Source organism: Podarcis melisellensis (genome assembly GCF_964234715.1).
Source record: "Podarcis melisellensis genome assembly, chromosome: 10".
Lineage (NCBI taxonomy): Eukaryota > Metazoa > Chordata > Lepidosauria > Squamata > Lacertidae > Podarcis > Podarcis melisellensis.
The window spans coordinates 15,777,963-15,791,330 of NC_138542.1; the positions used below are offsets into that span (position 1 = coordinate 15,777,963).

Below are 13,368 nucleotides of genomic sequence, written 5' to 3' on the forward strand. Positions count from 1 at the left end.
CTTTTTTTTTACTGTAAAGCACCCTGTGATCCTCAGATGAAGGGCAGAATATAAGTTTAATAAATATATTTTTTTAAAAAAAATGGCTAGAGAAATTTATACACGCTAGAAAATCATTGAAATAAGTCACAGAGATAAGTTTCACAGCTATCCTACTGAGTGTTCCCCACTCCCACCCCAAAGTTGGATTTCCCAAGCTCTTAAAAACAGCAGAATATGGAAAACCTGAGAGGGCAATATTTTTGTGTGGATGCCCCATAAAGGGTGAGTGAACGAATCGCGGCTACTCCACAGTTAATTCCCAGAGTTGAAGCAGCCTCTAACCCTTTAGCAATTGTCCCTGTTAATTTGTTTTTTTAGCAGATGGTATCATTCAATTTTTTTTTTTTTTAAACTGATACTCCCGTGTGACTTACCTTCTAGCACTAAGTGGTTCTTCTGTTTCAACAGTGTTTTCTTCGGGCTGAAACCTGAAGTCTTCAATATATTCCCCAAATTTGTCATAGACCCACTTTTGAACCCGTGAACACATCATGTTGCTGCGTTTATCTGCCGATAAAAAACCAACGTTTTAGTTCTAAGAGGTCAGTTGAGTACAACATATGCAAGCTAAAGCAACCGTATTAACAGGTCTTCACCGTGATACGATGCCCTAGAGCCAATGGGGTAGCCAATGGGGTATTGCTGGACTACAATTCCCATCAGTCCCAACTCCCATCAGCCCCAACCTGCATGGCCAATGGTCATGGATGAAGGGGGTTGTAGACCAATAAGATATGGGGGGCCTCCTACAGATTCCCCATCCCTACTCTAGGGATTGAACTCTTCCATCGATGGAAGGTCTGGTCACATGATTAACTGGTCCCACCCATGACTGAATGTATTCACACACAGAGAGTCCAAAGAAGATTGGCAGATTAAGTTGATGGATTATGCCGAAATGGCAAAATTAACTGGGAAGCTCAGGAACCAAGAAGACGAGAAATTAAAAAAGAACGGGAAATGCTTATAATATACCGTATTTTTCCATGTATAAGACGGTGCTGTTTGTTTTTAAGAATTAGGCAAAAAATGGGTGTTGCCCTATACACGGATAGTGAATCCACAGGGGAGGACGTGTGATTAATGGCAGCAGCAAACAGGAGATTGGCAGCGTCGATTGGGCGGGTGATTGGCAGCCGTGGCGAGGCAGGCAGGTATTGGCAGCTGCGTCAAGTGGGCGGGTGGGCTGTTGGTGGCGGCGAGTGGGCAGACAATTGGCGGCTGCGGTGAGGAGTGTGATTGGCAGTGCCTGTCGCAAGCGATTGGCAGTGGAGGGCAGGCGAGTGAGTGATTGGCGGAAGTGACCTCCCCCCAAAAAAGGCTAAACAACTTAATTTCTTAATTTTGGGTTAAAAAAAAATAGAGGTCATCTTATACATGGAAAAATATGGTATATACAGAATCACTGTAAACAGTTTAAAACATTAGCAAGATTCTAAATACACTTGCAATGTAATAGAAACTACAGATAATTTAGATGATGAAAACTTTGGAGAAGTACTGTTATGCAGATGAAAGTAAGAGGACCTATGGTTGGGATGGGGGGGAGTCAGGCAATTCAGAGCAATCACGATATGTATGACATTTTGATGTAAATTTATTCTCTTTTTTCTTTTCTTTTCTTTTTGAAAACCAAATAAATTTTTTTTTAAAAAAACCCTAGTCTATTTCCATCTGAATCCTAGAGACTCATCAGTAGCAATAGCCTGGGGGCAGTTTTCAATGAGGAACCTGTCCCATAGCCTACAGCGGTAGCCAAATAGTTGGCAATATTGTGTCCTACCAGCCTTGGATCCTGGCATCTTGCCACAGTTTCGAGACTTGACCCTTCTGTGATCCTGTAAAGGTAAAGGGACCCCTGACCATTAGGTCCATCGTGGCCGCCTCTGGGGTTGCAGCACACATCTCGCTTTATTGGCCGAGGGAGCCGGCATACAGCTTCCTGGTCATGTGGCCAACATGACTAAGCCGCTTCTGGCGAACCAGAGCAGCTCACGGAAACGCCGTTTACCTTCCCGCCAGAGCGGTACCTCTTTATCTACTTGCACTTTGACGTGCTTTCAAACGGCTAGGTTGGCAGGAGCAGGGACCGAGCAACGGGAGCTCACCCCGTCACGGGGATTCGAACCACCAACCTTCTGATTGGCAAGTCCTAGGCTCTGTGGTTTAACCCACAGCACCACCATTTCTGTGATCCTGAAGGCAGGCCTAAAAATATGCCTCTAAACCTATCAATGAGTTAGGTTCCCCAGAATGCAAAGGAGGCACAAATGCAGAGTACGATGCCATGGGGATTTCTCTAATATGGTTCCATTTACAGCACCAATGAAAAGAGGCCACACAAGGCAGCGTATTATATGAAAGCACATTGGTAAACTGGGAGAGAGCATCTTGCTTTGCAGGCATGCCTAGCAGGGTCAATACAGATTTCAGGAGAAACCATGGTTTGTGGTAGCTTTTAGAACCGAAACCCAAATGGTTTAGGGTGGTGTGTCTTTTCAGCACAGAGCTTCGTAAGTTTCACTTCCATCTCCACGGCACAGCAGTTTCCGAAGTCTATGAAAACAACTTCTCAACCGTTACCATAAACTGCAGCTCGCAAAACTCAGAATTTGTCAATGTAAACATCATGAGAAACCATGATTTGATTTCCTTAACCATGGTTTGGTGTGATGTCTGAACTGAACCTCTGTATGGCACAATGAAGCAGTCAAAACAAAAATAATTCCATGCTACGAAATACCTTGTTTTCGCTTTTATTTTAATGCATATCAAATTTAAGCCGTAAAATTGAAGTTGCAATGAATGTTTTCACCTTCATCACACCAAAGCAAGCCAACTCTTAAAAGTTTCAGACGCAATCTATTTTTTCCTATACTTTCAAATTTGATTTTAGAGAGCACAGTAGGCAGGGGAAAGGGTTTTGTTCCAAAAAGCAGCGGGAACATATTTCTTAAGGCTTGCATAACTAGTGTTTACAGAGAAAGCAAGTTCTAGAGAGAATAACACATTAAAAGATTGGGAAAACAAAAAAGGGAGCAGCTGTAAAAAGAGAATCACAGGAAAGAGCACAAGATAGGAATTTAAACAGCTTTGCACTACAGCTAATTTAGAGGGGGGAACTTGAAGCAATAACTCATCCATCAATCCGCAGAGGAGTACGTAATAAATATCAGGAATTTGGGGTGGGGGAGGTACTCTGATGTACTTTGCAAGGATAATAGATCTTCCCATTTTCCAAAGATCATTTGTGGAACTTATTCTTCAACAACTGTCTATCGCTAGCCATCTAGAAGTGTGCCATCTAGTAGCATGGAACTCATAGAACAGTATCTGCAAACAGAGAGAATTACATTTTCTGCCACATCAGAGGTCGGGAACCTCCAGCCCACAGACCAACTCTGGCGCACTACAGGGTGCAGTTTTGGCCCACAGGGCCAATGCTCCACCATCACACCCGTCTGGTGATCAGCTGGTGTCACCAGGCGTGGTGGGTTTCAATCCTGCCTGGCGCAGAGTTGCCTACAGGGAACATGCTGGCAAAGCAGACTCCTCTCCCCAAGTGGGGTCAACTTTGGCAGGTGGACAGTCACCAGCTGTCAACATTTTGCAGGTGACTGGCAAGGTGAGTGCTCCCGCCCACCTGTCAAAGTTGGCCCATGGAGTGGGGAGATACAGAACTGGCTCACTAGGCCAAAAAAGTTACCCACTCCTGCACTAAAAATATCTCCTCAAAGGTTACACTCTCTCTCTTCTGGCCAATCTCTCTAGGCCTTTCTCTCTCACACGTTCCTCTGGCTCAGGTGAAAACCTAACCAAAATCCCTAAGCCAGGTGCCTAGTGAGTTTTGTTAGAAATTAGCCAGGTGCCAGGCACGTTTCACGACTGGCACTTGTCCAATTGCAACCACATGGAGATCTCTGGATGCAAGTTTGGCGATTGGGGAAAGCAAAATGTCACTTGGAGAAGGATCTGAACTATTTTCCTTGAAGATTGAATTTGTCTCATTCTGGATTGTTTCAACTGATGTTTTAATGTGCTGTAAACCAGCGCGGGTGGCGCTGTGGTCTAAACCACCGAGCCTCTTGGGCTTGCCAATCGGAAAGTTGGCGGTTCGAATCTCTATGACGGGGTGAGCTCCCGTTGCTCGGTCCCAGCTCCTGCCAACCCAGCATTTCGAAAGCACGCCAGTGCAAGTAGATAAATAGGTACCACTCTGGCGGGAAGGTAAATGGCGTTTCCGTGCGCTGCTCTGGTTTCGCCAGAAGCGGTTTAGTCATGCTGGCCACATGACCCGGAAAAACTGCGAACAAACGGCGGCTCCCTCGGCCAGTAAAGCGAGATGAGCGCTGCAACCCCAGAGTCGCTCGCAACTGGACTTAACTGCCAGGGGTCCCTTTACCTTTTTAAAACCATTTTGAGATTCTCCCACCAACCCCCCCCCCCTTTAAAATATAAAGCCGTATATAAATGATGATGATGATGATATCCCATTGCAAACAACAACCCAGTGCCCAGACATTCCACTGTGGCAACCGAAACCTAGTTTTAAGGGGCCATTGGCAATTAGAGTATATCTGAGTTTCTAACATTGTCCCTAGAGAGCTAGTAATGAGTCAAAAGGAACCTGTTCCATTGGCTTGTGTCTGTGCTTTTGGGGGTTGCGGAGGTGGTGGTGATTCTTCTGTTCTGCAACAAGACAAACAAACAAAAGCAGTAAGGTTAGCATAGCATCTCCAATTCACAAAAACAAAATGAGTATTTATTTCGTATGTGTGTGGGTGTATCTTTATTGGCTTGCTAGAAGAGGAAAGATAATAATAATAATTAATAATAATAATAATAATATAAATAAGTAAATAAATAACATGATTTAAAACGTTGCATGACCCCAAATTAAAAGTATTATGCGTCATCTGTCTGTGTCTGAACCTTGAAGTCTCCTCTTATGAGACTCAGTTGAATCAAGGGCCGATTCAAAACATTCGGATAAAAAAATAAGATAGGCAGCAGCAGCCCTGTCAGAATTTTACCAATCAGATTACAGGTTTTCTTGTTTTGAAAACATAGCAGCTGTGGGGAACCTCAGAGAGCGGTCATTTCCCATCTAAGTGCTAAGAGCTGAGATAAAGGCTCTCTTGTCCCTGATCTTAGCGCTGTGGTGCTTAGCACTGAGATTTGAGATAAACCTCTGCCTGCTGTCACTTGCGGTCTAAGAGCAGGCAGGCACTTATCTCTAATCTTAGTGCGAAAAGCGCCACAGCGCTAAGATTGATGAGAAAAATGCGGCCTGCTTTTGCAGTAAAAGGCAATAAGGTTCTTCCTTTGCATCTCAGCTTGAACTTAAAGAAGAATCTTCCTTTGCAGCTATGACTTGAATAATAACAATAACAATAACAATAATAATAATTTATTATTTATACCCCACCCATCTGGCTGGGTTTCCCCAGCCACTCTGGGCAGCATCCAACAAAATATTAAAAATACAACAAAACATCAAACATTAAAAACTTCCCTAAACAGGGCTGCCTTCAGATGTCTTCTAAAAGTCAGATACAGTGGTGCCTTGCAAGACGAAATTAATTCGTTCCGCAAGTCTCTTCGTCTTGCGAGTTTTTCGTCTTGCGATGCACGGTTTTCCATAGGAATGCATTGAAAATCAATTAATGCGTTCCTATGGAAAACGCCTTCCCCCGACCTCTTCTGGCGGGCGGCATTTTAAAATCGCCCGGGACAGCGGAGGACTTCTCCGCTGTCCGGGGCGATTTAAAAGCCCCTGGGAAGGCAGGCAGGGGGGACAAAGGCTTTCTCGCCCTGCCGCTCGGCTTCGGGACATCGTTCCGATGCCGGGCGGCGGGGGGAGGCTTTCTCGCCCGGCCGCCCGGCATCGGAACGATGCCCCGAAGCCGGGCGGCTGGGGGAGGCGTTCCTGCCCCACCGCCCGGCATCGGGACGATGCCCCGAAGCCAGGCGGCTGGGGGAGGCGTTCCTGCCCCACCGCCCGGCATCGGGACGATGCCCCGAAGCCGGGCGGCGGGGGGAGGCTTTCCCGCCCGGCCGCCCGGCTTCGGGACATCGTTCCGATGCCGGGCGGCTGGGGGAGGCGTTCCTGCCCCACCGCCCGGCATCGGGACGATGCCCCGATGCCGGGCGGCGGGGGGAGGCGTTCCTGCCCCACCGCCCGGCATCGGGACGATGCCCCGAAGCCGGGCGGCTGGGGGAGGCGTTCCTGCCCCACCGCCCGGCATCGGGACGATGCCCCGAAGCCGGGCGGCTGGGGGAGGCGTTCCTGCCCCAACGCCCGGCATTGGGACGATGCCCCGAAGCCGGGCGGCGGGGGGAGGCTTTCCCGCCCGGCCGCCCGGCTTCGGGACATCGTTCCGATGCCGGGCGGCTGGGGGAGGCGTTCCTGCCCCACCGCCCGGCATCGGGACGATGCCCCGATGCCGGGCGGCGGGGGGAGGCGTTCCTGCCCCACCGCCCGGCATCGGGACGATGCCCCGAAGCCGGGCGGCTGGGGGAGGCGTTCCTGCCCCACTTCCCGGCATCGGGACGATGCCCCGAAGCCGGGCGGCGGGGGGAGGCTTTCCCGCCCGGCCGCCCGGCTTCGGGACATCGTTCCGATGCCGGGCGGCGGGGGGAGGCTTTCCCGCCCTGTCGCCCGGCATTGGGACATGGTTCCGATGCCAGGCGGCGGGGGGAGGCTTTCCCGCCCCGTCGCCCGGCATCGGGACATGGTTCCGATGCCGGGCGGCGGGGGGAGGCGTTCCTGCCCCACCGCCCGGCATCGAGACGATGCCCCGAAGCCGGGCGGCGGGGGGAGGCTTTCCCACCCCGTCGCCCGGCATCGGGACATGGTTCCGATGCCAGGCGGCGGGGGGAGGCTTTCTCGCCCCGTCGCCCGGCATCGGGACGATGCCCCGAAGCCGGGCGGCGGGGGGAGGCTTCAAAAGCCGTCCGGGGGCTTTTAAATCGCCCCGGACAGTCCCGGGGCGATTTAATAGCCCCCGGTTAGGCAGGCAGGGGGGGCAAAGACTTTTGCCCCCCGCCCGCCTTGGGAAGAGGTCCAGGACCTCTTCCCAAGGCGGGCGGGGGGGGGGGCAAAAGTCTTTGCCCCCCCTGCCTGCCTTCAAAAGCCGTCCGGGATAGCGGGAAGCGCTTCCCTGCTATCCCGGACCGCTTTTAAAATGCTGGCGGTGGGGAGCAAAGCCTTTCGCCCCCGCCGGCCTTCCTGGACCTCTTCTGAAGTCCGGAGGGGGGAAAAAGGCTTTGCTCCCCACCGCCAGCATTTAAAAAAAGGTCCCCGAGATTTCCCTATGGGCTTTCGTCTTGCGATGCAAGCCCATAGGGAAAATCGTCTAGCGAAGCGTCGCAAAACCCGAAAAACCCTTTCGTCTTGCGGGTTTTTCGTCTTGCGAGGCATTCGTCTTGCGGGGCACCACTGTAGTTGTTTATTTCCTTGACATCTGATGGGAGGGCGTTCCACAGGGCGGGTGCCACCACGGAGAAGGCCCTCTGCCTGGTTCCCTGTAACCTCACTTCTCACAGTGAGGGAACCACCAGAAGACCCTCAGAAGAGGACCTCAGTGTCCAGGCTGAACGATGGGGAGATGCTTCTTCAGGTATACTGGGCTGAGGCCGTTTAGAAGATGTACCCTTCTAAGTATCCCTCATCAGAAAAACTAGAAACAGATATGGAACACACCATATAAAATAGCATGCAAGCATTTGAAAAGTACATCCGATATCCAAGGTAAGCGGGGAAAATTGCTGTATTTCTCCCCCACCGATTTTCAGCACTGTAGACATGAGATAACAGCAGCTTCTTGGCAAGAATCAGACTGAATATTCACGTATTCACCAAATGCTTAATGTTCTACGGTGAAAACTTTCACAAAGTCCCTGGTTTGGCTCCACAGTGCTGAAACAAGATCCTGTCAATCAAAAAAACCCTATGTATGTTCTGTGAAGGCAGACCTGGGAAGCGCAACATCATGCTATGGGCAATTTCTATTGCTTCCCAGCACCGCTGAAAGAAAATAAAGCATGGAAACAGAGAAGGCAAGGGCTGCAATAGGAGGGGGAAATGGAGTTACAGGTGGCAGTTGCAGTTCCCAGGTTAATAGGCAGCTGGGAAAAGGAGAAAAAGGCAGGCACACTGGGGCAAAGCGGTGGGGCTAAACCATGAAGAAAGTTTGAAACAGGGAGAGGCAGTGGGTAGTTCTGCAACCCACTCCCCAATTCTTCCTGGAGAGCCCAATTGTTAGCCCGAAGCCTTCATTATACACTTTTAGGCACCAGGCAAAAAACATTCCTCTTTAACCAGGCCTTTGGCTGATTAGACATCCAGTGCCCTTTTAGAATGTGTTGGGGAGGGGGTATTGGGTTACTTTTGTTTTTATTATGCATTTTGTGTTTTTAGAGATTGTGATTTTATGCCCTGAAATCTGCTGGTACAGGGCAGTATAACAACAACAACAACAACAACAAACCTTTATTGTCAATGTACAACCTGTGTACAATGAAATTAACAGAGCCTCCCCCCCAAACACTCAATCTCATTGCACTCTGTGTGCTTGTCGCACAACACCCCAACCCCGAAAGTCAGTTGCACTATATTATTTTCCGTTCAGCAGCCTAACAGCCCACGGATAGAAACTGTTTTTTAGCCTGTTGGTACGGCTGATTATACTTCTATATCTCCTGCCCAAGGGTAGAAGATTAAAGAGGTGTTGGCCGGGGTGTGAATCGTCCCTGAGAATTTTTCTCGGTCTCCCAAGGCAACGATTCCTTGCGATGTCATCTAGCGGGCTCAGGGGACAGCCCATGATATCATGTGCTGTGTTCACCACCCTCTGTAGAGACTTTCTGTCCGTGGCTTTCAAGCTGATGTACCACACTGTGATACAATAGGAGAAGACACTTTCTATTGTAGAAGGAGGTCATCAATTGCTGTTTGACATTGTTCTTTCACAAGACCCTGAGAAAATGGAGTCTCTGCTGGGCCTTCCTAACCACCTGAGTTATATTGTTTTTCCAAGTGAGATCTTCACTAAGGTAAACTCCCAGGAATTTAAAGGAAGAGACTCTCTCCACACAACCCCCTCTGATATACAACAGAACTAGTTCCCCTCTCTTCCTCCAAAAGTCCAACACCATCTCCTTTGTCTTGCTAACATTTAGGTGCAAGTTATTCTCTAAGCACCATGTAGATACTTTTTGAACCTCCTCCCTGTACGCTGATTCATCTCCACCTATAATTAGATCCATTATGGTAGTATCATCTGCAGACTTAATAATTACAGTGGATGGATCAGTTGAAAAACAGTCATATGTATACGACGAGTACAGGTACACATATCCCTGTGGGGTGCCAGTGCTGAGCTTCAGGGAGGTAATGGTTTCAACTGGGACCTACTGCAGGAATATAAGAGCTGGTGCCAAGACAGCTTAAGAAGAAGAGTTTGGATTTGATATCCCGCTTTATCACTACCCTAAGGAATCTCAAAGTGGCTAAAATTTTCCTTTCCCTTCCTCCCCCACAACAAACACTCTGTGAGGTGAGTGGGGCTGAGAGACTTCAAAGAAGTGTGACTAGCCCAAGGTCACCCAGGAGCTGTATGTGGAGGAGCGGGGAAGCGAACCCGGTTCACCAGATTACGAGTCTACAACTCTTAACCACTACACCACACTGGCTCCTGAACACAACCAAATCTTCCATACCTCCCCTAGTTGACCTGCATTTTAAAACCAGGAAGACTCCAACCCATGACGTCGCATCTGCCTAACGTCTTAATTTTCTTAATTGATAAAACGATGTTTCTATCAAGTGCGCTGGTAGCGCCGGCACAAGCCCATTTGTATTTAGTCGCACGGCAATTAAGAGTGGCGGGAAACGTCGCTCAGAGCCGGCCGTGAGCGGCTAATGGCATGTAATTTCACGCAGTAGCAAAGTGCAGGTTTGCAGACTTCCATTCAACTCCAACCCACAGAAACACCCGAGAATCACTGCCAAGGAATTAGCAAGCTTTCTTATTCTTACAGCTGGCGCCCCTGGCGCACTAGCTGAAAAGGAAACTTGACCCAAGATGCACTTGTTATTTACGCGGGCAGGCAGCCTTCAAAGAACACCACAAACAAGGGTCCCAGGCAGGGGCTGAACGACAATCTGCTCTGTTAAGAATGTCCTTTCTAACCTCTCTATCTTTTCAAAACCCTAGACCAGCCTTTCCCATCCTGACATCCTTTGGATGCCGATGGACTCCGACTCCCATCAGACCCAGGCAGCATGGGTCTCTGGGTCAGAGATTATGGGATGTGCAGTCCCAACAACATCTGGGGAGCTAAGGAAGGCTGACCTAGATTCATCAGATGAAGTTAACTAAAATGCAGCTAGCAATGACATGCAAAATGTAAAATCTCTACCGTAAGTGACAGCAAATTCTGCCAATAAGCTACTGGTGGGTTTACTATTTCTGTCCAAACAAAGTTCACTATTTCTGTCCAAACAAAAAAAGAGTGGTCACGTTATATCCAAGTTTTTATTTTTATATTTATTAATACTATTATTATTATTATTATTATTATTATTATTATTATTATTATTATTAATTTCATTTCTATACCACTTTGGGATGCGGGTGGTGCTGTGGGTTAAACCACAGAGCCTAGGACTTGCCAATCAGAAGGTTGGCGGTTCAAATCCCCGTGACGGGGTGAGCTCCTGTTGCTTGGTCCCTGCTCCTGCCAACCTAGCAGTTCAAAAACACGTCAAAGTGCAAGTAGATAAATAGGTACCACTCCAGCAGGAAGGTAAACGGCATTTCCGTGCGCTGCTCTGGTTCGCCAGAAGCGGCTTAGTCATGCTGGCCACATGACCCGGAAGCTGTACGCCGGCTCCCTCGGCCAGTAAAGTGAGATGAGCACCACGACCCCAGAGTCTGCCACGACTGGACCTAATGGTCAGGGGTCCCTTTACCTTTACCTATACCACTTTATATTTTTAAGTTTGTGTATTTGAGGGCACTTACAGTTTCAAGCAGGGCTTTCTTTTCAACCAGAACTCCCCTGAACTCAGTGTCCGGCACCTCTCAGGTCGGCGCCATAATAAAGCAATAATCATAAATAAATAAGAATAAAAATGTGCACCCCAACACCATTGTAACTATCCAACCTCCCAAAATTTCAACACCTCCTGCAATGGGTTGATCCCTTTCCGTTTTAACATTACAAATTTTACAAACACCCTCCACATCTCCTCAAAATCACTTCTCCTGCATATTCCCCATCTTATCTTAATGGGACATGTTAATTTATCATTAATAGCTATATCCCATACCTCTTTATACCATTCTTCCATTTTATATTCTGCTTGCCCCTTCCATTTCCTAGCTATAATAATTTGTGTAGCTGTCAATAAATTCGTGAGCAAGTCCTTCATAGCCTGCGAACTTTGCCATTGCCTTTATAACAGAACAAGGGAGTTCCGGCACCTCATTTTCTAGAAAAACAGCCCTGGTTTCAAGGATATTTCAGCATTTAAATAGGTGCAGAAATAAACTCTGACAGACATGAGTAACCAGAGAAACCACTCCCAAACGTTTTGTACTAAACACATTTGTGTGCTATAGAGGAGCTGATTTTGCCTGGATTTTGAAAGCAAAGTTGGGCCAAATGCTTGTCAGCTTTAGCATCTGCTAGGTTCTGCAAAAGGACCTTTAACCGGTAAAGTTTTAGGGCGGAAATAGCAGACTGCACCAGTGTTGCATTGTGAAAAGCATGGTTTTTAGTTAGGGCTGGGTGATATATTCATATATCGTCCAAAACCGGTTTGAAGTCCATATCGTGATATCAGATTCATAATTTTTGAACTGGCAATATTTCGCGAATCATGGGGTGTGGGTATGTGTGCGCTATGCAAAAATCACGATGTGGGGGAAACCATGAAGCCAGCCAATGCCTCACCACAGTTCCATCCTTATTTCAGAAATTGTGATATATCAGTATATCGTGATGTTTAGTTGGCGATATATCACAGTGTTGAAAACCAGGTATCACCCAGCCTTATGTCAGGGCCTTGTTAGCCCATTTGAGAATCCAGCTCTGCTGAAAACATCAGAATTTTATGGGGTTTTTTGGGGGGTGTGGGTTCAAAACTCTCTGCCAACCTTTTGGCAGACCACCTAAAAAGGAGCTCATGGGCCATAATTGGTTTGCGGACCCCCATATGAGAACCTACTCTCATATTTTTAGCTGTGCAGATTACCTTGTACTAGGTATTACGTAAACAGCCCACAAAAATAACTGAACCAGCATTTGTTTACAAATTAATAACTTGCCTAGGAAATATGGGGATTACACAAAAAAGACCTATTATCCCCCCCCAAAAAAAGTACGCAAATTTAGTGCCTTATCTTCCCCTAATCTACATGCCCATGTAGGTTAGAAAGCTAATGGGATGTTAAAAATATCTCATTACAGGACAAATTATTTCTCAGGATGAATTAATTCTCAACAGTAGCCGTTCTACGTGCAACATCAGTGTTTAATGGCCTGCCAGGCTATAAATAAATGAGAGAGAGAAAATCAGCCAGCCAAGGGTCCTGCTGATTAGTGCTGCAAATTGCTTTTTTTAAAAAAATGTTGAATTTAAATTATCCTGTTCAGCTAAACTTGCATATGGACAAAAGACAACATAAAAGCAAGAAAGCAATTCACTGAAAAAGTGAAATAAAAATAAAAATGGATGCTTCATGTGCTTATCCCACTAGGCAGGAAATGGCACTGTTCCTAAAGTCACAAGAACCAAAACAAGAATATATATTGCAAATACAAAATGGAAAGGTAAAGGACCCCTGACAGTTAAGTCCAGTCGTGAACGAGTCTGGGGTTGCGGCGCTCATCTCGCTTTACTGGCCGAGGGAGCTGGCGTTTGTCTGCAGCCAGTTTTTCCAGGTCATGTGGCCAGCATGACTAAGCCACTTCTGGCAAACCAGAGCAGCGCACGGAAACACCGTTTACCTTCCCACCGGAGCGGTACCTATTTATCTACTTGCACTTTGATGTGCTTTTGAACTGCTAGGTTGGCAGGAGCAGGGACCGAGCAACAGGAGCTCACCCCGTTGTGGGGATTCGAACCGCCGACCTTCCGATCAGCAAGCCCAAGGCTCAGTGATTTAGACCACAGTGCCACCTGCGTCTCAACTGCAATTGCCCCAAATGCAAAGCACAGCTCTGTACTGGCGGGTGCCATCAACCCAACCCCTCCTTTAACTACTGCATTCCAGAATCCAGGCTTTTCAGCTAGAGTATAGAAGAACACTTAGC

General features: G+C 47.7%; 1 protein-coding gene across 5 annotated transcripts in view; it reads right to left on the reverse strand.

Annotated features, from left to right (window-relative positions):
* Window positions 1–13,368, reverse strand: part of GRAMD4 (GRAM domain containing 4) — a 110,404-nt gene that overhangs the window by 26,112 nt on the left and 70,924 nt on the right. For all 5 annotated transcript variants that reach the window (XM_081929144.1, XM_081929145.1, XM_081929143.1 and 2 more), the window contains 2 exons: window positions 4,670–4,731; window positions 417–549 (listed from right to left, as the gene is read on the reverse strand). In XM_081929144.1, the coding sequence (XP_081785270.1) occupies window positions 417–549; window positions 4,670–4,731 (195 nt within the window). The remainder of the gene's footprint in view (window positions 1–416; window positions 550–4,669; window positions 4,732–13,368) is intronic.